The following is a 26,926-nucleotide window of genomic DNA, read 5'->3' as shown; positions in this document are numbered from 1 at the left end:
TCACTCCCAGCTCCGGGGATGAGGCCAGACTGGCCCAAGCTCGCTCTCTGTGTCCCGGTGGTTGCTCAGGACTGGACACCTACACAGCTTGGCCAGTGAGTACAGACGGTGGCAGGGTCCCGGCCACAGTGACAGTTTTCAAGAGTTCTCTGGGTGACATGGGGTGAAAAGCACCCCCGCCCCTGGACACTGTGTCATGGCGGGGGGGGGGGGGGGGGGGGGCGGGGCACCAAACTGCCATGGCCACTTGATTTCGGGATGGGACCCAGCCTGAGGTTCACACCGACTCAGGAACAGCAAATCAGAAAACTGCAGAGAAACGGAATTGGATCCCTGATCAAACAGACCCTGGAAACCACCCTACCTTTGGATTTTCAATTTCCATGCAGGTAAATAAAGCCTGTGTGGACCGGGTTTCTGGATGTCGCCCAAAGCATCTTGACAGTAAGTGCTTTCACGGAACCCCTTTACTTGTGGATTTCCTGGCTAAATGTATTAACATCTGTTTCTTCTCACTGAAAGTCCAAATTTTCAACAGAGCTGTACGCGTAAGAACGATCGCTTCATTCCACTTGTTCCTCTCTTGGCTGGTGTAAACCACCAGGTTCTCCGTGTACTGCAAGATCGACTTTAAGAACCTGTTTTAATAAAAAGAAATGAACTCCTTTATTCTATCATAGAATGCCCCAGTGATTTAAATGCACTCTCTTCCTTTTGGGATCCAAACTATTGGACTTAATTTCTGTCTGCAAATTCGAGAGAGGGAAGTACATGCAGAACAGAAACGGGAGCACAGGAGTCGGAGGGAGATGCCGAGACGCCTCCCGATTGGACAGGGGGCTGGACTCCCGCGAGTTTTACACACCCGGGGGCCTTTTCAAACTTACTCTCAGCTCCGGTGAAATGGTTTTAGGAGACAGAACTGAGTTCCAGAAAGGGTGTTAGAGTCCACATGGATTAAATGCCACGTGATAAACACACACGCACGTAACGGGGAACAGGCGAGCCCCGGGGCCCCGCGTGCGGGCTGCTCTCAGTCCTGGGCTCCTGTGCACCCGGCGCCTGCCCTCGCGACGAGCCCTGTAGCTGCACCGCCTCGTGGGACACCTTCCGCTGTGGCAGCACTGCTGACATGCGTTCACCAAACTGTCCACATCCCTCCTCCCGACTGAGAGGAATCAGTCACGCTTGTATTTTCCAAGTTCCCTCCAGTCTGCCAAGTAGTCTAAGATGTTCTCCAGAGTCTAACTCCAAGTATTTTCAAACTTGGAAGTTAAATGAATAATGCAATAAAAATCCACAGATGCTTCGTCTAGAGAGTGGTGCTCAGTTGGGGAGGACACTGTATCTGGGGATGTCTACACCACTTATGGCTATCCCGGGGCGCCGCTCCCGCCCTGCGTATCCACACAGCCACCGCAGAGGACCCCCCAGCCCAGAGCATCAGCAGTGCTAAAGCCACCAGTCATTAACATTCTGCAAGTTCGCTGCCCTTGTTCCCACTTGGGTTCCATGATTCTTTAAGAAAACGTTGGTCATGTTTTCGTGATCATTTTTTTTTTTTATTTTTTAAGTTTAGTTATTTATTCTGAAAGAGACAGAGAGGCAGAACAAGCAGAGGAGAGGCAGACAGAGAGGAGAACAGAAGATCCGAAGCAGGCTCCACGCTGACAGCAGAGCGCCCGACGTGGGGCTCGAACTCACGAACCGTGAGATCATGACTTGGGCTGCAGTCGCACGCTCAACCGAGCCACCCAGGCACCCCTCATATCCGTCGTAAACACGAGGTACGTGTTACCTCCAAACTAGCAGCAATACCCGTCCCTGGGTGGTGTCGCTACACAGAGTGAGGAATTCTGAAAGCACTCACAAGTTCGTCACATAAATTTTCTGAAGTGAGCCTACACGGTGTTAGTTTGAAAGGTTCACAAACTTGCCCCAAAGTCCACAGAGAAAAATGGCGAAGAGCCAACCAAGACTGGGGGGTTTCAAAAAAAATGTATCAAGGAAAATAACCAATAGAAGTGAAAATTGCTGAGAATTACCAAGACATAGTTTCATTTCTCATAGGCAGGACATACTTACTTTAGATACTGTTGATATTCGCAAGTATTTTTTCCATGAACCACATGAATGTTGACCAATTCCAGCGCAATCAGCAGTAAAATCAGGTAAAGCACAGGAGACAGAAGCTTAATACTAAAAACAGACAACAAACAGTTGAAATTTGACAAACGAAAGTATTTTTCACTTTCATGAATGCAAACCCTTTTTCAATACTTTTTTGTTTTCAAGGGAACCGAAATGCAAACTTCTCAAGAGGAGGCTGCCTCTGTGGCGGTTTCCCCGTGTGCCCCCCCCCCCCACCCCTTTGCTGCCGCCACCTGCCCGCCCCGCCCCCCCTCAGGAGCAGCCTCTCAGGAGGCTGGTGCCCAGCTGCCCAGGAGCAGGACTTGCTGGCAGGCTCCACACCCCGTGCTTCCACCGGCCCCGGGTCTCTGTGCCACCGGCCAGCATCTTACTTCTAGTCTAGTGTTTGGCAAAGGACTCTCACAAGAATAAATACGCCTGTGGCTGTAACGTGAAGACGTGTGCAACGTCTCCAGGACTCAAAGATACTACAATCAAAGTAAGATACTATCTCGCCCGTGAGACTGGAAGAGCATTTTCTCAAATACACCATTTGGGGAAGGATGTGCACATAACAGCCACCTTACGGACTGCTGCTAAGAGTGTAACTGCGTGTTACCTTTCAGAAGCAGCCAGGGAACACCTGTTAAAAGTGTTCGAGACACAGATGCCACTCAACCCAAAGCTCTAGTAATCTGTCCAAAATTGTAGTTTCCTAAGGATGGAACACGTCCTGAAATACACACAGGTGAAGACACCAGAAGGCAGACGCACCCAGGTTGACCTGCTGTTAATATTTAAAATCCGAATATTCTTTCGGGTTGGTAACACCCATATTCTCATATGTCCAAATTGCAATAGTGTTTAAAATCACATGTGCCGGGGGGCGCCTGGGTGGCGCAGTCGGTTAAGCGTCCGACTTCAGCCAGGTCACGATCTCGCGGTCCGTGAGTTCGAGCCCCGCGTCAGGCTCTGGGCTGATGGCTCAGAGCCTGGAGCCTGTTTCCGATTCTGTGTCTTCCTCTCTCTCTGCCCCTCCCCCGTTCATGCTCTGTCTCTCTCTGTCCCAAAAATAAATAAACGTTGAAAAAAAAAAAAAAATTAAAGAAGAAAAAAATAAATCACATGTGCCGGAACTTTCTGAAAAAGCATCAGAACCGCATCCCGAGAGAACTCCTGCCCAACAGGGACCCGGGACGGCGAGCCACACACCTACTCAGCATGTGCAGATACGTCTGTCTCTGCCGGGAGCGCAGCCTCCGTTCCACCCACTGCCGCTGTCTGAGCTCCGCAGAGGCAGCGACCTGGCTGGACACGCGGGCACAGTGTGCGGTGATGTTTCGGAGGACAGTGAGCACTTCCAGAACGGTTCTGGGACAGAACAGAGTTGGCACGGGGGTGCCGCAGAGTTCACGGATCACCTGGGGCCACCTGGGGATTAGAGCGCGAGTTCTCATGGGGCACGTGCGCCGCCCGGGCTCCCTGGAAGGTCAGCTTCCGGAGAGCGTGGCCAGTCGTGCACTGTGCCTAGGCCAACATGACACACGGCAGGCGACACACAAGCTGGACTGGGGGGGACGGGCACAGGGCCGGCTCGTCAGGCACAGCGCACGCGCACAAGCCCGTCGAGGCTCATCTCCCCGCTCCCCTGGCGGCACAACCACCGTGGGATCTGATGCCGCCACAAGCTCGCCCAGTTGGAGACACACACAACGGCGCAGTCTGTGACCACGATTCAACAAGTGCCAGACGCTTACTTCTCAGCAGGAAGGCTGTCCAAGCCCCTAGTGACACGGTGATCCTCAGGCAGGTGGTGACACAGCTCAGACATGATTTCTGTAAGTAAAGAGTTGCAGGCATCGGTCTCAGAATGACCTTCTAATCTGAAAGACAGAATATTTAAAGATACAGGACGACGATTAAATGCCAATCGGTGCCCGTGCGCGATGATTATTTCAGTGGTTCACTGAGCAAAGCACTTCATCTGCAACTTAGTTTCCCCAGACATCAAAGAAAACAGGCTCTGTCGAGGCAGTGGTACGAGCACAGTACGACTGCTCACAAAAGGGACAGGTCACCCGTGCGTCCTCCAGGAGAACCTGGGACCTGCTACATCCTGACTCCAAGCGACCTCTCCACCCCCCGCTCTCTCCTCAGCTTCAGACCCTGCTTCTCACCAGCAAGTCTCGCTAGTGGACACCACCCTCCTCCCTCACCGCCCGGCCCGGCCCCCTCCCCCCACCCCGTGCAGAGACCGAGGCTCACTCTGACCCGCCCCGCACTCGGTCGTTCCCCCTCCCCCCATGTCACCCCCCCCCCGCACTTGGTCATCGTCCCCTCCACCCACCCCCGCACTCAGTGATCCCCCGAGCACACACACCCCACCTCCCCACCTCCCCACCCCCGCCCCGCACTCGGCCAGCACACCTCTCGAGGCTGGCGTTCGCCGGGGCCCCAGGATGGAACTCACCTGGCAGCCTCCTCAGCTTCTGCGGGCAAAGACAGGAGGGGCCAAGCCCCGAGGCTCTTCTCACAGCTCAGCACCTGCAAGGAAAGTACGCTAGTGCCCTTAAAGCTTTTCTAGAACGGCCTGGAAAACACGTTTGCAAACTGCTACGTAGCAACCAACAGCGTTCCCGAAGACGCACGTTGGTGAAATTGTCACAGATCTTACATTTTAAAACTAGATGGCAGGGCTTGGCTATTCAATAGAATCAGATGAGGGAAGGCCGGCGAAGGCAACAGGGGTCGGAAGGTAGTCAGCGCCTGGACTAGCTGTAAAACTTATCCCCAACTCTTTTGGCGCCTCTCGTTTGAGAGCCGAGGCCGACAATTCTCCTCCATCGCCGAGTCAGGACTCGCTGCAGTGAGTGGCCTTCACCCAGACAACACAGCAGAAGTTAGGCTGTGTGACTCTGGACGACAGGTCACAGAGGGCTGGGCCTCTCCCGGGGAAGCCCTGCACCACCCTCTCATCCCCTCACGCGGAACACCGAGCCAGCGGAGCCCAGACTTCTGATGCATGAAAGTGGGAGCACGTTAAACACTGCTGTTGACGCCACTGAATGTGGGTGATTTATGCGGCAATAATAAGCAAGCAATGACCCTACAAGGGACAGGATGCAAGACTGCCTAATGAAAAACGGATAAACAACGGACAGCAGGAATAAGAGGCTGCAGGCAAGGGTGATCGTCTGAAACGCCCACTGCGGGGCACGGAGGGGCCACGGAAGCAGCAGCCAAGGAGCAAGGGGGCCTCGTGGGGCTGGAGATTCAGCCGCGGAGGTCCACGGACAAAGCCTGCCTTCCTGAGGCCTCTCCTCCTTCCGGGACCTCCCTCCCTCCTGTGTCTGCGTGTGGAGTCCTGCGGGCAGCTTCCGGTGGCCTCCCTGCCAGCGACTCTTGTTGGGGAGCTCAGAACCACGACGGGCAGGCTAAGTGGGCGGTGCGGCTATGTCAGCCCCATGTCTCGCTGCCAAACTAGAACCCACCGGGCCCAGCTATTCGGGCTGAATTCTCTCACATGGCCCCAGCATGGTAGAACACCCCTCGCGCCGACTGCCGACAACCCCTCGGAAGTGACACTATTTTTCTTGGGACGTCATAAATCGGTGGACAGAGTTCCCTCCAGCTGCCACGGCAAATCTCTCTCTAAACCCCTTACGTGCGGATTTTATAGCTTCCGTTGAGAGGCCAATCTCACCGATGAATTTCTAAGTTAGCGACTGTCACGATCATGATGTTCTCGGAGGCGACCCCGTTCTTGCCCCTCGTGCCACACTCCTATCCCCCTACATGTGCCTGAGGTAAAGTGCCGAAGCCGGTTTCCACACTGGAACTTCCTGGCGGAACCGCTCCCAGGTTTGTGCTTTGCTTGCTTTAATTTAGGAGCGGACAAAAGCTGGTCTTATGTGGTTAAAGGAACACGGCCATTCTTTGCCACCGACGGACAAAAGGCGTCAGTGGTCCTGAGTCAATGGCAATAATAATGACAAGAGCCCACCAGGGCCCCACGATGATCCAACCACCACGCATCAGGTACTAAAAACACCTGAAGAAACAAACGCTCCAATGACTTAAACTGCCGGAAGCGGAACAGGAGGTTCAGAGGATGGAGCCACCTGGGGCCCACAAAGGCTCCGCTGCAGGGGCCCGCGCGTGCGCCCCTCCCGGAGGCCTACGCGCGACTCACCTGTTTTCTCAGCTGAGACACCGGGTGGACGTGAGCACGGTAGTTTTCGGCGACACCGACCAGTGACCTTGTCGCCGCCTTTTCCTGGTTCAGAGAAAACAGACCGCGGTTAGGATGACGTCTGGTCAGGCCTGTACTTTTCTTCTACCGAATGCTAATCACACGGGAGTCCCAATTTCCCATTACCTTCCTTCACAGAATTCCACTCAGCTGTAACAGAGCAAGGCTCTTCATTAAAACAGGTTCGAGGCAGCAAACCATAACCAACACGATTTTTTTAAATGAAGCCAATTAACAATGATAAATAACAAAGGCCACGTGTGCTCTTTGTTCATGATCAAGGACGCTAGAAATAAGTGAGAAAGAAGAAAACGATTCCAAACAAACAACTGGGAACGTAAGAACTTCTCGTAAGAAACCAGAATGGGAATCTATAGACATTAAAAATCAGTACAACCAAAAGTTATATCACTATGAATACTTAATTACTAAACACATAAACATTGAAGAAAATAGTAAAATGACATTATTTACAGCTGACGTGACCGTGTAACCCGAAACTCCAAGCTGGCTGGCTAAAAACCATCAGAAACAAAAAAGTCAGTGAGTCGCCTGCTGACTAATTTAACACACCAATAATCAACGAACAGCTTCCCCGCACAGACGCTCTAACTACCCAGAATTCTCAACGGCACAAAGCAAGTCGCCAAGTAGCCAGACGTAAGTTACGTGAAGAAATACGCTGACCCTGTCATTCGCTCGAAGACCCAAGTCCGACACGCAGCTGATGGAGTTCTGGGCCACGTGCACAAGACCCACGGACAGCCACGATTCCCACGTGGAAAGATCAGTGATGAGCCACAGAGGCCCTGGGGCCCGGCAGTCGCCAGAGCACACGGCTTCTCCTCAGAAGGGACGCGGCAGCGGGAGGGCGGTGGACATGAGGAGGGGGCGTGTGGAGGGTCGCTCTGGCAGCCGTGCAGACAAGAGAACAGAGGGGCCATCGTAGGGAGGGCAGGTGGAGGGTAGGCGGGGGGGCGGGGGAGCAGCTCGGCCCAGCAGGTGCACACGGTGCAGGGAGAAACGCGTCGGGACATACGCTAGGGTGGAGGACGGAACACGGCGTGCGGTCACGCAAAGAGAGGACTCTGGCCTTGGGACGGCACTGCCACTCGGGGGAGGCTCGGGGAGGGGAGGCTGAGGACGTGGAGACACCGCGTTGGGGAATAATGTTCACTATTATAAAACAACATCAAATATCCCTACGTTAACCCATCATCTCATTCCTGTTTGTTGCCTGGTTAGTCTTAGGCTTTGTGTTTATTGTGCAATTACACAAGTTTGGCTGCAATACTAACTAGAGAGGAGGCAGGGAAACTCTACAAGGTAAGACAGATGGGAAGTAACCCTACAGATGCTCAGCTCCATCACGAAGGTCAGTACAGATACACCCCGAGCACCCAAGACCAAGGCCACTGCACACAGCACAGAGATGCTGTCTCCTAAATGCTGCTGGGCCACCTTGGAAGTGACTTGTCAAAGAAAAAGGGCCAAGAAAACAAAAAACAAAAACAAGTAAATCTAGATTCTCTCACTCCCAGATGAAGTAAGTTCCAGCTGGATCAAAAGACCTACATGGGGGGGGGGGGTGGCTGTAAAGTTACTAGGGAAATGTGTAAATATGTTTATAATTTTGGAAAGCAAAGGATTTTTTAAGAATAATTCCAAAGGCATAAGCCAAAATGAAAAAAATCTCAAAACTGAAGTAGGCAGCAACAGGCACACTGGAGAAGGCGCACACGGCTAATAAACCAGTGGGGAGAAGCACAAAATGGAAAAAAACATTAACAGTTCACAAAAGAACTACACACTTCCAACAGCCACAAGAAAAGATAGCCAAGTCACCCCCAAAATACAAGAAGATAAAAACAAAGTCTCACCGGTACCTTCTGCTTCAGAACTTCACTTTCATAAAGTCACTTACACAAGTGTCCAAATGAACAGTGTCCTTCAGACATTATAATTAGGAGCGTTCCCCACGAGGGAAAATTAGAATTCAGCCGTCAGTGAAGGATGACTTACGTAAATAAGGGCATACTGATACAAATGGAATGTCAAGTCGCAGATAAAAATAAGGTAACACACTGTTCGTGAAAATGCTAGCTACGGAACAGAACGTGTCTGCACAGCGAGCCACGCTGCTGTGCTCGTGGAAAGACACAGACAGCACGTGCTAACAGTGGTCCCTTCAGGAGAAGGCCTGCCTCAGTGCCTTCTCACGTCAGTCTTTCCATCTTGGTGGAACTTTTCAGACAATTTTTACGGTAACTGTTACATGTATGATTTGAAAAAGGATTAAAAAAAGAATAACCCAAATTGCTTTAAAATAAGAATTATAGTTTATTGATAGACGCAAATATTCTGCCCCATCGATCTGAGTCGTTTGTAAAATTTTCTGATTTAGTTAATCCCATTTACACTTGTCTGGTTTGTAGCATCTGTGAAGGATACATTTTTTTTTAACGTGCATCCAAGTTAGTTAGCATACAGTGCAATAATGATTTCGGGAGTAAATCCCAGTGATTCATCCCCTATGTGTAACACCCCGTGCTCATCCCAAGTGCCCTCCTTAATGCCCATCCCCCATCTAGCCCATCCCCCCCACCCACTCCCAGCAATCCTCAGTTTGTTCCCTATATTTAAGAGTCTCTTCTGTTTTGTCCCCCTTCCTGTTTTTATATTATTTTTGTTTCCCTTTCCTCGTGTTCGTCTGTTCTGTGTCTTAAAGCCCTCATGAGTGAAGTCGTATGATATTTGTCTTTCTCTGACTAATTTCGCTTAGCATAATACCCTCCAGTTCCATCCACGTAGTTGCAAATGGCTAGACTTCATTCTTTTTGATGGCTGAGTAATTTTCCATTGTACATACACACTCCACATTTATCTGTTGAAAATACGTTTTTAAGAACTAGGTTAAATTACTTTAGGTTACATGATGCTCACCTACTTGTTGCGGCAAACGCGTGCGCAACTGTAATCAGGTCACAAGTGTCGGTTCTGCTGGAGGCATACTGTAACTCAGATGCGTTTCCACAAAAGATGATTAAGGCCGAATGACATGTGAGGACAAACTACTCTTTCACAGCCGAGTAACCGCGAATCTCCCGGTTTTCTCCCTGTACGTTACCTTAAGCACGGACAACAGGCCTTCGTCGACGAATCGGAGTAAAAGCACGGTGGAAAATGCAAGCAACTGGTTCGCCGCTTCCTTTGGAAATTCGGGGAAGTTGATCTCCCCGTGGCTCAGATGGTCTCTTACACGAGGACCCTCCTGATGGTTCAGGAAATCCCAAAGAAACTCCTTCGGGAAAATGAACAGAAGAGACCTTGTCGGCCTTCTCAACCAAGGGAAGGAAAGCGCCGAGGCCCCGGACGGACCGTCCTGACGGTCACGGAACAGCAGCGCTGGCTTGCAGAGACGAGAAAACCGAGCTTCCAGGCCGGAGGCCTCGCTAGTGGCGCCCAGGTACGTGCGGGCCTCCGGCTGGGGGCCCCCGGGCCTCTAACTCTGCCCGCGGCCCGGCTGCCTGGCCACAGCGACAAGAGGCCAGCTCCAGCGCCGCAGGGCACCCCCCCCCCCCCCCCCCCACCGCGTCTCACTCCTGTCGGCCCTGAGCCAAGGGGCTGAGGCGTCCACACCTGGAAGCGAATTTGCCTTCCACAGAGCAAGCACCGCTGTCCCCCCGTGAATACAGCCCCCACTTCACCCCGCCTGGGGCCGCTCCCTCCCAGCGCCCTCTCTCCCATCATGGCCTCCTCCTCCATGAAGCCTGATTAAGACAGCAGCTTCTTTCTCAATAGCACCGGCGGGGGCTGGGGACACAGAAAGACAAAAAACTGCCGGTGGACGGAAGAGTCACAAAGATTGAGGATGGAAACAAATGGCGGATAAACTAGCTCAATCATCCTAATGTCCTGACGGCAGAAATGACGCCCCAAGAGCCACAGAGTCTCACTAATGTCCCACAGGGACTAGAATCCAGCTGCAAAACTCTCAGTTAAAGGAACAAATACAGGGGCGCCCAGTGGCTCAGTCGGTTCAGCGTCCGACTTCAGCTCAGATCAGGATCTCAACAGTTCGTGGGTTCGAGCCCCACGCTGGGCTCTGCGCTGGCAGCAGAGCGGGTCCTCTGTCTCCCACTCTCTCTGCCTCTCCCTTGCTTGCACTCTCTCTTTCTCAAACATAAACAAACATTTTTTAAGTTAAAAAAAGGAATAAAAAATTCTACTTACAGTCCAAAGTAGCTACCATAGTATCTTCATAAAGTAAAAAAAAAAAAAAAAAAATTGGTAACAGGAAATGGCTCTACATACTTCTCTGTCCTCTTCCAACATGCACACTCGCACACTCACTAGTCACACCTGACTTCTGCCGCTGTTCACAAGGCAAACCTGGCTCCCCCAGCAGCCCACACCACACAACAGACCGAAATATACTTTGGAAAGCGGGTCTTAGATAACCAGCCAGAAGCCAGGCCCCGGAGCTGCAGTCACAGCCTAGCAAGTGTCTGTGACACGTGTCAAGTTGACACAGCGCGGGAGTGGCTCAGAAGCACTTTGGGGAGCACGTCACAGGTCAAAATTAACTTCACTTTGGAGAAGTGCTAATCACACCCATAAATATAAGAATGTTGGATCAGAAAAGGCCTAGAATTTTACCATTGCAGGCTCTCCAAGGAAAAGAGGAAGTTGATTGAGTTTACCATCACTCAAGTGCTTTGCCAATATCTAAAAGACCAAAAATAAATATATGGATTAATTAGTACACACACACACACACACACACACACACACACACATACACACACACAGTACCTTCAGCATCCAAGGAGATGTATCTTTGGTACGACATGCTACGTAAGCACAAAGCAAATTAAATGTAACAAGGACAGTCTTAAAAACATGGCAGCCACCCGTTAAAGAAAGCTTTTCTTAACCAATATAATGACTTTAGGAATAGATATGAATGTATATATATCTTAGCTGTGTGAGTACATGCGTGTTTACGTGTATTTATATGCATATGTGTGATAACATGTATATGTGATGCATGTATTTACACATGTGTGTACATCTATGTGTATTTATATGTATGGGTACGTGTGTATGTGTTTTGTACGTACATGTGTTGATATGTGTTTACATGTATATGCGTATGTCTACATGTGTGTTTATGTATTTGTGTATATATGAGCACATGTGTTTGCATTGATCTGTATATGTTTATACAGATCTATGTACATACGTATATGCACGTGTGTACCTGTGTTTATAAATGTGTCTGTGTGTATGTGCATACTTCTATGTGTGTGTGTGTTTATGTACATTTATGTGTGTGTTCACGTTGCATTCATATGCATAAGTGTGCATACATGTGGATGTGTACAGAAGCATCCACCAGAGTTACTTCAAAGGCCACTTCTTAATTCACCAGACTTTGGAACCCAGCCACCCAATCCACTCCTACAGACCTAATCCTATACAGATAGGACTACACTATCTATTTCAATCTTCACAGTATCAAATGCATCATATATTTAAACCACAGCAAATTATTTACCTAATGGAATAAAGTTTGCAGGTAAACTGGCACACAGTTTAATCCCACCCACCCATTCACTAAGGAATCTAAGAGTTCTCTTAAAGGCGAAGTAATCTGAACACTCAAATCTCTCCACACTCTCCCTTTGTTTCCTCCTGTAGGCTAACTCTGAATCATACTTCAAGCTAGATAAGAATCATTAGCTACCCACACAAAACCCTCTACACTATAAAGTGATAAAAAGTATTTTCAATGGTAATTTTTACTATTCCAGATTTTCACATTCAGAATCACACATCCAAGTCACAGAATAAATGCCTAAGTGTATATTGTACACACACAGAGGTAGTTCACTTATATTTCATTTGCAAAATAAGCAAGTGTCAATCTTAAATCTAAAGTGTAACCTCCAGGGGCACCTGGGTGGCTCAGTCGGTTGAGCGACTGACTTGGCTCAGGTCATGATCTCGTGGTTTGTGCATTCAAGCCCCGCGTCGGGCTCTGTGCTTACAACAGCTCTGAGTCTGAAGCCTGCTTTGCATTCTGGGTCTCCCTCTCTATCTCTCTCTCTGCCCCTCCCCTGCCCACGTTCTCTCTTTCAAAAATAAACATAATAAATAAATAAGTAAATCAATAAATGAATAAATAAATAAGTAAATAAATAAAACCTCCAAATAATTACAGAATATAATATTAATATCTCTTGACATTTTCCAATATGTGTCTTTCTATAACTTGAGAAACAAGGTTAATGATACTGGATCTCAAAATCAGTCTGGAAGACTATACTTAACTCTATGATAAGGGTGATGTGGCATTTTTTTTTGGCATGTATGACTACCAACACTTTCCTGTGTAACAGATAATAATGTTTTGTTTGTTTCAAGATATCCTGTAAGTTTACTTACTTCATCGAAGGTGGTATAAAGAGCTGTTGACTTGAGAAAAGGAAAGAAAAGAAATAATTAAAGCAAAATGTGAGTACAGTGACGTTATTCAAAGCAGGAAAAAAATTCTAGTATATGGCCACAAACACGAAAACTTCTTCCAAAAATTATCTAGCAACGCTTTGGGTAGAATGTCCTATACAACGTAACAGCATGAAAGGCTGTCCTGTACGACGTAACAGCTTGAGAGGTACGGGGCCACGTGAAGACACCACTCCCACAGCACTCTGGGTCAGAAACCTCCCGTCGCCTCACAAAGCACGACTCACACACACGATCTCGGCCGGTGGCTCGTCTTCGCGGGCAGGAGAGCACAACTCAACGTGCCCTCCAACGAGCAGCCGTGTTTTGCGTGCTTCCTGGTGTAACCACTACTGTTTACACGCACAGGCTCCGGAGCCGCTGCCCCAACACATAAGCCCAGCTTCCACCCTCCCCGGAAGGGAAGCCCAGGGCACCTCCACACGTGGGCTTCTCTGCAAATCGGGACATGAGCAACTCCTGTCTCAAAAGGCTGCTGGGGAATTCAGGGAGATTTTACACACGCTGTGATGCAATCGGTATCTTGTGGGAACCAGCTCTCAAGAAAGGTGTCTCATCTCTTAATGCTTATTAATGTATTTCCAATCTAACATTATGAAATTACCTCTGACGTTTATGATATAGAAGATTACAAAGTCTGTATCCTTCACTCCCAAACCTATACCACTGACCCTAAAATTTCTCTGAGCGCTCTTCTAAACATCCGACTGCCTACTCAAGACCCCCCCCCCACCTCTTCCTCATAAAAGCTGAACTGCTCACTTATCCCCATAAACTGCACACATTAACTTCTACCTTGTTTTACAGAATTGGTACAAATGGCTTACCTGTCACCCCTAAACACGTAAGCTTTTTAGAAGACACAAAGTCTCACTCATTTTCTTCCTATCTGCCACCACTCTCAGAGACCTTACGCTGTAAGTATGCAGTAAATAACCGCGTGTGCACAGCACTTTATGGCTTTATAGAGTATTTTCGCGTGTGCATTGCCTTATAAACAAACTGATGCTATGTTTATTCTGAACAAGAGCCTGGGCGACAATTTAAGATATTCTTTGATCAACTACTTCCTCCGTGGAAACAGTCTTCTTTTTATTTGTGTGGTCAAATAACAACAGCCAGACGTGTTTAAACCGCATAGCGGTGAGCACGCTGCCATGAAGAAAGCCCAGCGGTGCTCGAGTGAGAGCTCCGACAAACGGGGGTTCTAGCTCTTTCTTCCAGAAGACAGATGCCCCACAACAGTGCCCGGCACTGCCCTGGGCAGAGCCAACATGAAAGGCGCCGGGCGTGGGCACCAGGGGCACAAATGTGAACCTTCCGCTCCTGAGGAACCTGCCCCAGAAACTGTACACAAATGCACAGAAGGCAAAGCAGAACAGCCTCGAGATAAACCAGAAACAGGACGCAGAGGAGCGAAGCTGGAGAGTCTGCGTGGATGAGGCTCTGGGGGTCACTGATGCGGCCTGAAGTGGTCAGGCAGGGGACGGTGGGCACAGCCCTAGGAGAGACACACGTTCCGGAACCGGGGAGAGGCCTCGATTAAGCCGGAGGAACTGGGACAGGAGACAAGCCACGGGAACGCTGGGCCGCACGGAGGCCCCAGCACGCCACACGGGAGGACGACACTCGCTGCAGGCACCGGGGTGCCGCTAACAAGTTTTATGCAGATGAGACCATAAAAGACAGAAGAATATTCATCAGTGTGTAAAACAACTTGCGGTAGGGTGAGAGAAGGATCAGAGTCATAAAGAGCACTGGGAGGGGAGCCAGACGAGGCCTCAGCACTGGAAAGGAGGGACCCAGGAGGAATCAGGGGCAGGACAGACGGGCAGGGCTGGGAACTGAGTGGCCGGGGCGGTGCGGAAGGCCACTGCGAAGTGACCAAGCGAAGGAGGACAACAGGGAATACCAGAGAACAAATCTGTGGGAGAGAAAACAAGCTTTTCAGAAGTATGGTAGTTTGAGACGCTGGGGAAAACCCCTACGAAAGCGTTTGGCGAACACGTGTACACCTGACCCGGGAAGTAGGGGAGAGCGCTTCCTTGGGGGGCACTGCGGCCCATGCTAGAAACTTCCGTCCTGGCACTGCTCTGGCTACATCCACAATGCTGTGTATGCTGGCTTTCATTTTCGTTAGGTCCAAACCATTCTCTAATCGTTCTTCCCGCAGAGGTAAGGCAGCTGAAGACGTGGCAGTCAGATCTCCCGGGGGCAAATGCGGGAGCACTACGCTGAGAACAGAATTTTGACAGATGTTTCTAGAAAGGGGCAAAATGGAGGAAGCTGAGCTGGTCAAAGAAAGAACGAGGCCAGGTCCAGCGGCCCCTGCCGCTGGCCCCCAATACAGGCCCCTCCTTTCCTCTACCCTCCGCATCCTCTGACGGTCAACGGGGCATGTGGCCACCCAGAAACCTCTTCAAGCCACCGCCCAGAGGAAGCGGTGTCCTTGAACGGCCACGCTGTAGGCCACGGACCACCTCATGGGGTTACAATGGTACACCAATAACGGCTATGGGGACAAGATAAGTGGTTTCTACTTCTCTGACACCGAGTTTAAAATACTTGGGAATACTACTGTCAAAAACTATCACAGATAATCGTAAGTCCTCTAAAATCGTTATAACAGGAAGCCACAAAAAATGGCACTCAAGCCTTCCAAAGAGAATTCTTAGCTAAAAAATTCATTTCATGGTGAACAAAAAGAAGAGATTCAAAACGTCAGCGGGTCCAGAAAACGGGCAATACAGCAGCAACCACCCCCATGGATCACCGAAGCACAGGTACCTCAGCCGTCAGAAGTCTCTGTGGACACTTGTTAACGATGGCAAACACTCTCCTGAGTCCCGTCTCCAGCTGCGGCAGTAACAACACGGCACAGTCAGCAAACCTGCAGACGGAAGCAACCAAGCAAATCCCGGAGCTTTAAAAGCAAACACGAGCGCCAACCCCAAGTGACGCCGCTTTATTCCAGAGGTCACCCTCGTGTGCTCAAAGCCTGGAGGGCAGAGGACACGCTAACGCGAGCACTAAAACCGAAACGCAGTCTCATTTGCCTGGTGATTTTAAACTCATTTCCGCTGTTTTTGTGTATCAGAGGAAACACATTTAGAAGCTTCAGGAGAATGACATGTCATCACGGGTCGGCCTGATTCTTCCCATCACTGGTAAGAAACACTCAAGTACCAGGATTTCAGGGGTTCTCGGGGTACAAGTACCAGGATTTGGGGGGGTTCTCGGGGTACAAATGAACACACAATGACAGAACCGGAGGGAAGCAGAGGTCATGCCTCCGGAGCGCTTCTGCCCCGCTTTCAGGAAACAGCCTGGCTTCTCCCCTCCCTTGTCTCCAGCAGGGGACCCACAAGAGGCCCTCCCAGAGTGAGAACTCCGTTGACTCTGAACAAGAACCGTCTTTGTCGACTGTTCCAAAAGGACAACACGAGGCGTTTAACACCCAATTACAGCTACCTTTTCACTCACTGTGACAGGATATCTTGTGCTCGACCCTCCTGGAGGAAGCCCCACCTCTCTTCCATTCCAGCAGCAGAAAACATGGACAGTAAAGGGTTTTAAGAGGGACCAGCCTCCTGACTATCAAGAACCTCTGAGTCCGCACCCCAGTTAGTTACCTGTGTGCCTTGAACCTGATTAACGCCTCTTCCCAGTACGGCAACATGATTTTTAATATAAAAGTGGATTTCTTCATCACTTCTTCTAACACTGGAAGTACCTCAGAAGTCATATCTGCAAAATAACAAACATGTATTTTTACATGTTTATTTAGAGAGACCCAGAAAGAGAACATGCACACAGGAGGGGCAGAAGGAGAGACGGAGGGAGAGAGGGAAAGAGGCGGAGAGGGGGAGTGGGAGAGAGGGGGAGAGGGAACCCCCAGCAGGCTCCACACTGTCAGCACAGAGCCCAACAGGAGGCCCGATCCCAAGACCGTGAGATCCCGACTTAAGCCAAGATAGAGCCAGTCGTTTGATCGACTGAGCCACCCAGGCCCTAAGAGAAAAGTATTTTTAAGTACTGTCACACTCATCAACTGAAGAGACACAGAACCAGACCGCGGAGGGATGCCCATGACCGACCTGTCCAGGCTGATGAAGCAGGCCTGGGGCAGCGGCACACGCCGTCCAAGAGTGAGACCGGCAGACTGGAGCCCGGGCTGTGGGTGGCCGCGGACACCCTGGGGCAAGGGCACAGGGACAAGGGTCCCCTTGGCATTTTAGGCTACGACAACTTTTGAGCAGAAGAGTTCAGCGTGGACCAGGTGACCACGCATGACCGAGAAAAGTGAAATACGTTTTCGGAAGACAGAAGAACAGGAGTGGACTATGCATGACGAGGACACGGAGGCTCGTCCTTGGGAACAAATGTGCCCTCTGGTGGGATGCTGATGGGGGGGAGGGGGTGTCTGCACCTCCCCATCCATTTTGTTCTAAACTCAAAACTGTTCCACAACTAAAGTCTCAAGAAGTATACGCGATCGGCAGTCAGCAGAGGACCCAGCAGTCCGCGGCACCAAAGGCGCAGACCGGACCCCCGGACCTGGGACTGCAGAGATCTGGGCTGCGCCCCGCGACGCGCGTCAGAGACCCCGCTGCCACAGCCCTACAGCCCCGGGAAGCGGGGAGGAACGGGCTTGGAGCAAACACATGTCTAACTGCGCTTTCCAGGTTTTGTGTCCCCCGCCCCCATTAATTTGGTAAACGGCTCTGCCACCGAAAAAAGAAGACGGAGGAGGCCACCTATGCCGTTGGCCTTTTTGGCATAATGAGCATGCGCACACAGGCACAAGAGCTAAAAGGAGAAGGGAATGCACGTTTCAAAACGGTCCTGAGCCACCTGTGCATCAACACACCCGGAGGATAAACTCATAATTGACTCACGCAGCCACGACTCGCACAGCCTCCCCACCACAACCCATGGAAAGAGGGAAGGTTTCTTGTTTGTTTTTGAATTAGACATCCATTTCATGGTTCCATTGGCACATTTCTTTTTTTTTTTTTAGTGTTTATTTATTCATTTACTTATTTTGAGAGAGACAGAGAACGAGCAGAGGAGGGGCAGAGAGAGAAGGGAGAGAATCCCAAGCAGGTTCCCCACCGTCAGCACGGAGCTAATGCAGGGCTCCGTCGCTAACTGTGATTCATGACCTGAGCTGAAATCAAGAGTCGGATCCCGACTGAGTCCCCAGGTACCCAGGGAAGGTTTTACGTAGCAAATTTAAGAGGTTCTTCATGCAACTTTTGAAGGCATCTCGCCTCTGGAGAATAACAGTCCGCCTACAGGGTTCAAGTCCCCATGCTACTTAATGACTTTATACGTATCTGTACGAAGACACATCCAGGACAAATGGGGAGCGTAGTACTTGCCTGGGAAAACGGCCAAATCCTCAAGGTCTGGAAGAGCTCTGAAAGGTCGGTGCACCAATGCGAATTTAGTTTGTTGCAAGTAACTCTTTAGCAGCTGACCCAAGCCCGCTGTCAACAGCGTCATCATCGAACAGTATCTAGTGTGCAACACCATAGCATGTTAGAAAATGAACCGCCATCCACATAAAGAGCTCTACTGTCAAAGAACAAGCTTAAAATTAAGAAAGCAAGCCATCATTAAATCGCAGGGAGGTCCCCCTCGCAGCAGGGATTAAGCTAATGCAATGGCGGGAGGCGGGGTGGGGGGGAGCCAATGTCTGGCAGACTCGGGACCCTCCAGGAGGCCGAGCACCCCACCGCTTCCGTCAGGCCCACCTCAGAACTGCCCTTGGGTGGATGGCAGCGGAGTCCCAACCCCGTCACCACCCCAGGTGTTCCTCCGCCCCGTTTTATCTTCAAATTCCCGCTTCAAAACTCTCATCTTTTCCAAAATACACTCACGGGAAATTCAAGACAAACAAACTCTTAGTGCACTAAAGGAGCGAGAAAATGACTTCATCAGCAACGTACTTCGGAGGGACTTCGTGAGGGGACGCAAACCCATGCCACAGGATGTTACGCAGATTGAGCCCGCGTGGAGATCCAAGGAAGACTTTCAGTACGTCCATCTGACCAGGTTAGGAACAGCAGATTACTGAATGGTTGCATAACTACTGGACAAACCGATATAACATACAGTGGGAAGAGGTTTGCTTTCTTCTTGAGAACAGACCCAGGGCTTTGGCTAAACAGGAGTAGCAGTAACAGTAGTAACACGCAAACAACATTTACTGGGCATGTAAGACATCAGACACATTTTGTGCGTATCTATTGCTCATTCACACTCCCAACAACCTCTGGGAAGGCACGACTATTATTCCCACTCTGCAAATGAGAAGTACAGCATAGAGAGGTGAAACCAAGGCCTCGGGGAACCCAGAACTATAAAGGGGGATGGGATCTGTCCCAGGCTCCGCAGCTCTCCTACTGGACATCAAGCCTGCCTCCTACCTAGACCAAATAAAACCACCCGGTGAACAGAAACCTCACAGAAAGTAGCGTGTGTTCGCGTGGTAAACTCCAGGAAGCAGACCCCGTGAGGGGGCCAGACCACCGAGGCTCCCACCCCAGGCCTCCCGACCTCACTGTCTGACCTGAAGCCTCACCTGCCTCTGTCCCTCCACGCATACGGTCAAGATGCCCCTGACGGGGTTCCTGCTCATCAGAATGCAAGAGCCACACACGTCTGTGGGCTGCCTCTGGGCTTGGAACACCGTGCTTGGGAACAGAGTCAGGAAAAAAGGGCAGATATGCAGACACTCAACTCAAAAGCGGGCCACGCGAGAAAGAAGAGTGGGCATCCAGAAGACTCGGGAAAGGACTGAGAGCCTCCTGGCGGAGGAGGAAACAGACCCACCGTCACGTTCTCTCAAAGGCAGGGTGAGCCGGAGAGTTATAAAGAGGGGCTCGCCCGCAAACTGGCTCTTCCGTGCAACTCCAGACACCTCCTGCTCACATCGGTCCTTACTCCTTTAATATTCGTATCTAATATTGGTAATCACGATGATATCACTTCACTACATTCGTTTTTAATACCAACTTTAATGAATCGTTCACACCACCTGGGCCATCAGAAACACACAAGCCAACGAGCCGGTGGACCTGCAAGGCGCTGGGCGTGGCTGCAGGCAGGAAAGGCCACCGGCACCCAGGCAGACAAGGACACGGCCCCAGACCACGGGATCTGTTTCAGAACTCAGTGTAACAACAAGAATTTTGTACTTTTCTTTACCTCACATTCTCCACTAAAGAAAACGATCTTTCAGCGACAAGGAACCACTGTAAAGTGGGAGAGCTTTACTGAAAACAGATTTCTTACCCCCAAAATAACGTATTAGAGCTTGTAACATGTTACAGGATCATTTTAAACACCTTCCAGGCTTGGCGGGCTCCACTTTCTGCGGGACGCTACCCTGGCTCTCCCCTTCACCCTGACCCTGCCTCATCAGTTGCCTAAAGGTTACTCATCAGTCTTAAACAACTTGGGTCACGTGGCCTGCAGAAGATTTTGAAAAAGTAAATAGCTCTGCATGTTTTTCAGTTGGCACCTAATTTTTTTCACCCTAAAGTCTGAGCAGTTGCAAAGGGTATAAATTCCCACACATTAAAAATACTGAGATTTTAGGATAAAAGTGTATCACTCTTTAATGGTTAAAATTGTATTCTAGAATAAGTTACTGTAATTTCTTAATATAAAATTAATGAAAGCGATAGAGTTCAAGCTGTCCACCTGGTGGCCCCACGGCTCATGACACCAGAGGCACCACACTGCAGGTTGTCAGCCCGAGGACAATACCGCCCAGCTCAGCAACTATGGCTCATCAACCAGAGGCTATTCTACCGCACTGAGACTCAGGCTGAGAGAGAGATGGAAAAGTGGCCAGAAAAGTGGCAATTTTGAAAGGGGCGGTGGGAAAGGAACGTATGATTTAATTATTGACATAATTTTTCCTAATGCAACATCAATTTTAAGGCACAAAACTTAGCTAACACGAACTGTTTTGTGTTGTGCCTACTCTCCCAGTTTTAGAAGAACAAACTTACCACAGACTGCCCAAAGACCTGAGCAAGCTCCTTAGATGCAAGCAGATCTCTTAAAAGAAAAGGACATTCCTTCCCATTCAGTAAAAATACCTAAAAATCAAACAAGAATTGTATTACAGTCCCATTATGAGACAAAAAATGTGAAGAAAAATCTCACCCATAAAGTCACTGATTGTGCAAATGAGGGGAGAAAAGCACTGAAGACATCAATGTTTGATTCCATAATCATTCAAAAAGAAAAATATTAAAAATCTGTGTCATGGGGCGCCTGGGGCTCAGTCGGTTAGGCATCCAACTTCAGCTCAGGTCACGGTCTCAAGGTTTGTGAGTTCGAGCCCCGCGTGGGGCTCTGTGTTGACAGCCTAGAGCCTAGAGCCTGCTTTGGATTCTGTGTCTCCCTCTGTCTGCCCCTCCCCCAGTCATGTTCGTGCTCACTCACTCTCTCTCTCTCTCTCTCTCTCTCTCACTCTCAAAATAAATAAATAAACAAACATCTGTGTTAAATGATTACATTTAATAGAAAACCAGTAATTAAAGTCAAGAAATCTAAATACAGCTGTAAAAGTTTTATGTTCATTCAGATACTTGACTAAACCAACAAAGAAAGAGTTCTCACACTTACATCACCCAAAGCCCGTTCTAGACATGCTGTCAGTTTCATTAAGCTAAGAGAAATAGCGGGAGATTGAAGGCTTTCCAAAGCATCAAGTATTTCAGGAAATAACTGTTGAGAGTAGGACATACATTAGAATTAGTGCTCAACAAGAAATATTACTCAAAGTAACAATAGTATTAATGAAATTCAAACTTCTAAAGGTTTCACCTGGTATATTTTTATGACTTTTTTGGCATAGGTACACATTTTCTACATAAATATACAGTTGAACCCTGAACACGGGGTTTGAACTCCACAGGTCCACTTAGATGTGGATTTTTTTTTCCATAGAGTACAGTATTGTAAGTGTGTTTTTTTCTTCATGATTTTCTTAGTAACTTTTCTCTAACTTACTTTGTTGTAAGAATACAGTATATAAATCATAAAACGTACAAACATGTGGTAATTTGACTGCTTATGCTACCAGTAAGGCTTCCGGTCAAGAGTAGGCTGTTAGTGGTTAAGTTTGAGGGAGTCAAAAGTCACATGCAGATTTTCAACTGGACAGGGGGTGACCACCCCTACGCCCGTTGCTGTTCAAGACTCAACTACAATAAAATCTAAAAAGATCAAAAAAACGTTAATACGTTAGAAGTTTTTCAAAAGCTTTTTCTTCAATGTTATCGAAAGCAATAAATCTGTCATAAAAAAGTCAAATATCTTGACCTAACCTTATTTCCTATTTTGATTAGTTCTTAAAAAAAAAAACAAAAACAAAACCTGTCCCTTAAGAGCCAAGAAAAGGGGGAGAAGAAGCAGTGACCCACCTACTCCCACATCAGAAAACTCTTAAGTATTTTAGAACTAGACTTTGTAGAGCTACTGCTCTGTGGTGGGCATTTAATGTGCCAGCTGGAATGGCTGGTTTGAACCAACCAAGAAACCAACCCAAACTGCGTGGCCCCCAAACTACCCCTCCCCCCTTTGATTCAGCCTCAACAAAACCAAGCATCCCCACCCCATCTCCTTGTCCCCACTGTCTCAACAACACCTTACTATCGTCCACAAGGTCTTTTGTTCTGGAGCAGTCCATTCTCGTCTGGTCCCAGGACCAGCACCCATGTGCCTAACTACCCTCCCCGGCCCCCAATACGGATAATGCATCCAAAAACTTCCTTTGTTCACAGGATGTGCTTCTCAGCCTCAGGCCAAGTTTTCCCTTTTTCACAGGTGGAGGCTAGAGGATGAGGGACCCCTTTAAAGTTAGCAGGTAAGGAGGGCCTCTAAGTAGACCTCTGTGAAGTCTTCTATTCTAAAGACTGTTGTAAGCCAAACCTCTGGAAAAGCTGTCCACTGCAGCACGGTGTATAACAGATTTCAAACTGCTCCTTGGTCAGAGGATAACAAATGTGAGTGGACGGCCTCACACACAGGGCCCAGCAGCCTCACACTTCCTGGGTAATCCAGACTCTGGCTTCAAGGAGAAGGAAACAAGGGTTAGGATCACAGCTTCACGTTCTGTGATGAAAATGCCTAAATCATCGGGGCGCCTGGGCGGCTCCGTTGGTTAAAGTGTCCGACTCCTGATTTCAGTCTCGGCCACGATCTCACAATATACAGCGTTCGAGCCTCACCCGGGCTCAACGCTCATGGCGTGGAACCTACTTGGGATTCTCTCTCCCCCCTCTCTCTGCCCCTGCTCTTTTCTCTCTCAAAATAAATAAATAACCTTAAAAAATTAAAAAAGAAAATGCCTAAATCATCAAAGAAAAAACGTTTTCATTATGAAGTTTCCACAAAATCAACAACCAGTTTATAATTAAACTTACAATAAGATACTCAGTTGTTGCTGGAAATAAGTTATATAGCACTTAATCTGATAATAAAAGAAAAATAACTGTCAGTAGGGTTTAGGGAAATTTTACGGCAAGACACATTCAATAGAACAGTATGGACAGAAGCCTGGGGCACAGAGAATATACAGACCTGATTCTGTTATCACACCGTCTGTGATTGTCTTCCAGCATACTTTCACCCCTCTGAGTTACAATGCTATTGATAGCACAAGTTTCTCTGACTTCAAACCCAAATTTACAGATCATATCATAGACTGAGGGAGAAAGACAAGTGGCAATAGGCTTCTAATAGCATCTGAAATACAAAGAAGACACTATTTAACAAGTAAAATGGAATAATATCAATTATATATTCAAGTCACGAGGAAATCCTATTCTCTATCCAGGTATGGCTACTGTTCATACTTTCTGGCTATGGTGAGAGCTGTATCATTAACATGATTAAATATTTTTTTAACGTTTATTTAGTCTTTCAGAGAGAGAGCGAGCAACGCGAGCGAGCACAACGCACGTGAGCAGGGGAGGGGCAGAAAGAGAGGGAGACACAGAATCCGAAGCAGGCTCCAGGCTCAGAGCTGTCAGCGCAGAGCCCGACGTGTGGTTCGAAGTCACAGACCATGCCATCATGACCTGAGCCTGAGCCGAAGCCAAAGCTGAAGCCGGACACTTAACCAACTGAGCCACCCAAGCACTCCAAATATGATTTAAATATTATTAAAGATAGTTTACATACATGTTTTCAATAAATGTTGAAGGTTTGAAATTATTAATAATATTAAGACATGAGTTTACAAAGCTCCAGCACCTGCCTTCCTATACTATCTCAGCTATCAAAATGAGCAATTTTTTTCAATGGGGAATGGAAAGGCAGAAAATCAAGCATAATGAACTAAATCACAAGTAAAAAGCTTGCCTCTGACTCTTTATATGGTGTAAAAAGCAGCAAACCACACTGGTTTTCCATGAGGGATCAAATAAAACCAAATCCTCAGCATTATCCCCACATTACACTAACATCATTCTGTAAACCTGCAAAGGATCACACTCTGCGCTAAAATTATCCTGGGTCTTTATTTGATGCATCAAGTTAAGGGTGTCTGTCCTAACATCAGGGATTAAGCCCTGGCACTCCCTAGACTGGACGCCGGCCCCTATCCAGTGTCGCCCATTCGCCCCTCCTGCTCCCCAGTTTCACCTCACTCCCACTCTCAGCCCCACCGTCAACCCATCTTCCACACGCCCTAGCATTCGGGTATCGCCCAAGAAACGTGCACCAAATAACCATGATGCCATGACCCTACACACCACACTCTACTCAGTCAATGAGGGATGACAGGCGCCGCAAGACAGGACCAAGAGGGGACCTGCTCCCACAGCCTGGGCCTTCCTGTCCACTTTCTGTTCCTTTGAGCTGTTCCTTTCTGTTCTTTGAGGCAGTGGCAGCACCTCCTGCTCCAGCAGCTGGATCCGGTCTGAGGTTCTCCCGGCACCTGCGGGCCCAGCTGCATCACCGTGCCCCCAGCAGACCACCACCACCTGTCCAGGATCTGCTCGTCAAAGGTCCGCTTCCCAGAATTGCCAGACCCTCCAAGTAGCTGAGAGGCACCCCCTCCTCCTTAGAGATCCAAGCTGCACTGGGTGGGACCTTCCTCCCAGCTCCCAAGTTTTAAAATTCCAACACTTCCCTTAGTTCTCAGAGTGTAACAGGTAGTGACTGCTTCCCGTGGTTACCACCTCCAGGACTCTTTTGAGATCTCTCTTTATTCTTTTTATAACAATTTTATACCTTGTAACTCTTTATTAAATACTCTTAGTTCAAAAACTATTGTGGTTTGTCACCTAAATGATACAGAAATAAAACCCTAAAGAATTACTTTCGTATGAAAAAGGACTCCTTGCATTTTTAAAAAGCATTTGAAATCTAAAGGAATGAGCTATAAAGTTCTGGAGTGACAAGTAGCAGACAAATATTTTTGCACAAGAGCCCATCTACTCCACCGCTGCAGGCCCTGGATGGCAACAGAAGTCTTAAGAAATATCTCTCTTCTGGCTGTAGTCACCCGATCAACGTACCTGCCCCAGACTGTCGTATCCTACAGCACCAAGGTCAGGTCTTCTACGAGTGGTACCCCCAGGACACAGCATGGCCCCTGCGCACCGCAAACGTACACAAACAGTTAACTGAACGAGGGCTCATCCTACGTGGAGTCTACCTGGGCTCATCTTCAAGTTCCTACAACCTTCAGCTTTTGGGAATAACAATATCCTACCCCCTACCAAGACACAATTATAGAAGTTGGCTTTTATGTTAACTTTCAAGCACATACTCTCTTGTACAATTAAGGACCTCACGTTAATTAAGAAACAAAAATCCCACTTCAAATCAAGAAATATATATACTGCCATATTTTGTCACTTGTGACAATTAAATATTTTCCTGTATATTACAGTTACAAACAAGCCTGTCCTCCCATTAGAAGCCAGAAACCCTGCATGTGTGCGTGTGCATGCACCCATACCATTACTCTTGGAAACATCAGTGTCTTGTCCAGAGCAAGTATGGGGTAGCGCAAATGGCCTATGCTCAGGGGCTAGGAAGACTTAAATTTGGATTCCTCCTTACTCGTTGTCCCTCTTGCCTTGAAAACGTTAGTATTCTGGGCCTCCGTTCTAACTGTAAATGGTGCAGGGTATTATCATCTTCTGCGCTGCAGTAATTAGAGATAATACTTGAAAAGCGTCTAGCACATTGTACTCAAAAAGTAGCTATCGCTAAAAGTGATGATAGATGTTTTATATTTCACTGCAGGAGGGCAGAAAACAAAACCCTGTGGGGCAACCCCATACAATCCGTGCTACAGCCATTGAGACCTTTGTGATTTATTTAATGTCACCAAACGGCCTAAAAACGTGGAATTCCCATTTCAAGTATCCACTGCAAGGGTAATTACTTCACAGCGCTTCCCATATTACTTCGTGCACTACACAAACCTCCTTTAGGGCATGGAGACCAGTCTGAACACACACACGTTATGGGCGTGTGCTGCCTGCACGACCCTGGCTCCAGGCATCCATAAAAACGTGGCTGTTGCTGACTCGGAGCCTGTGAGTCCCCGCGCGCGAGCAGAATACTACATTATTTCTTACACTATCTACTCGCGAATTTCAGCCTGGGACCTGCAAGGTGCGGGGAACTGCGCCCCTGGAACAACTGGGGGTCGAGGCGGCGCTCAGAAGAACGAGGGCAAGGGTGCGTCTTCGGGGTCAGAGTCGGGTGCCCATCTTCTTCTGGTCGCGGACGAGGGGCGGGCAAGGCCGACCTGCTTCCCGCGGCGGCGCGCGCGCAGACCCGCCGGAGCCCCGGGGACGCCGGCCGAGGGCGCGCCCCGCCACGGCCCACTCAGCCATATGGGTACCCCGACGCTGTACCTCCTGCGCTGCTCCTCCTCTCACCTCTTCTTCCCCTTTCATCCCGCCGTCTCTTCTTTTGCTGCCCCTTCACCGCCCCCTCCCCCCTCCCCGCTCCTCCTCCACT

The 26,926-nt window shown here is 48.9% G+C and overlaps 1 protein-coding gene across 12 annotated transcripts; it reads right to left on the bottom strand.

Annotated features, from left to right (window-relative positions):
* Window positions 1-317: 317 nt before the first annotated feature.
* On the bottom strand, window positions 318-26,826 carry ERMARD (ER membrane associated RNA degradation). 12 transcript variants are annotated; one of them, XM_032593277.1, is made up of 19 exons: window positions 26,539-26,826; window positions 25,465-25,541; window positions 23,522-23,686; window positions 21,989-23,009; window positions 21,563-21,664; window positions 20,941-21,030; window positions 18,868-18,965; window positions 18,298-18,434; window positions 16,546-16,660; window positions 15,701-15,803; window positions 12,833-12,862; window positions 11,042-11,110; window positions 9,510-9,683; window positions 6,323-6,406; window positions 4,601-4,674; window positions 3,888-4,013; window positions 3,343-3,561; window positions 2,086-2,199; window positions 318-638 (listed from the first exon to the last, which is right to left on the bottom strand). In XM_032593277.1, the coding sequence occupies exons 4-19, from the start codon at window positions 21,992-21,994 to the stop codon at window positions 455-457; spliced, it is 1,725 nt and encodes a 574-aa protein (XP_032449168.1). In that variant the 5' UTR covers window positions 21,995-23,009; window positions 23,522-23,686; window positions 25,465-25,541; window positions 26,539-26,826; the 3' UTR covers window positions 318-454. The 12 variants fall into 12 exon arrangements, with proteins under 12 accessions (XP_032449168.1, XP_032449170.1, XP_032449167.1 ...); XM_032593279.1 differs by having other exon boundaries at window positions 22,871-23,009; XM_032593276.1 differs by lacking the exons at window positions 21,989-23,009; window positions 23,522-23,686; window positions 25,465-25,541; window positions 26,539-26,826 and having other exon boundaries at window positions 21,563-21,899.
* Between the last annotated feature and the right edge of the window lie 100 nt (window positions 26,827-26,926).

Source organism: Lynx canadensis, chromosome B2 (genome assembly GCF_007474595.2).
Source record: "Lynx canadensis isolate LIC74 chromosome B2, mLynCan4.pri.v2, whole genome shotgun sequence".
Classification (NCBI taxonomy): domain Eukaryota; kingdom Metazoa; phylum Chordata; class Mammalia; order Carnivora; family Felidae; genus Lynx; species Lynx canadensis.
This window is presented reverse-complemented; position numbering and strand designations above follow the sequence as displayed.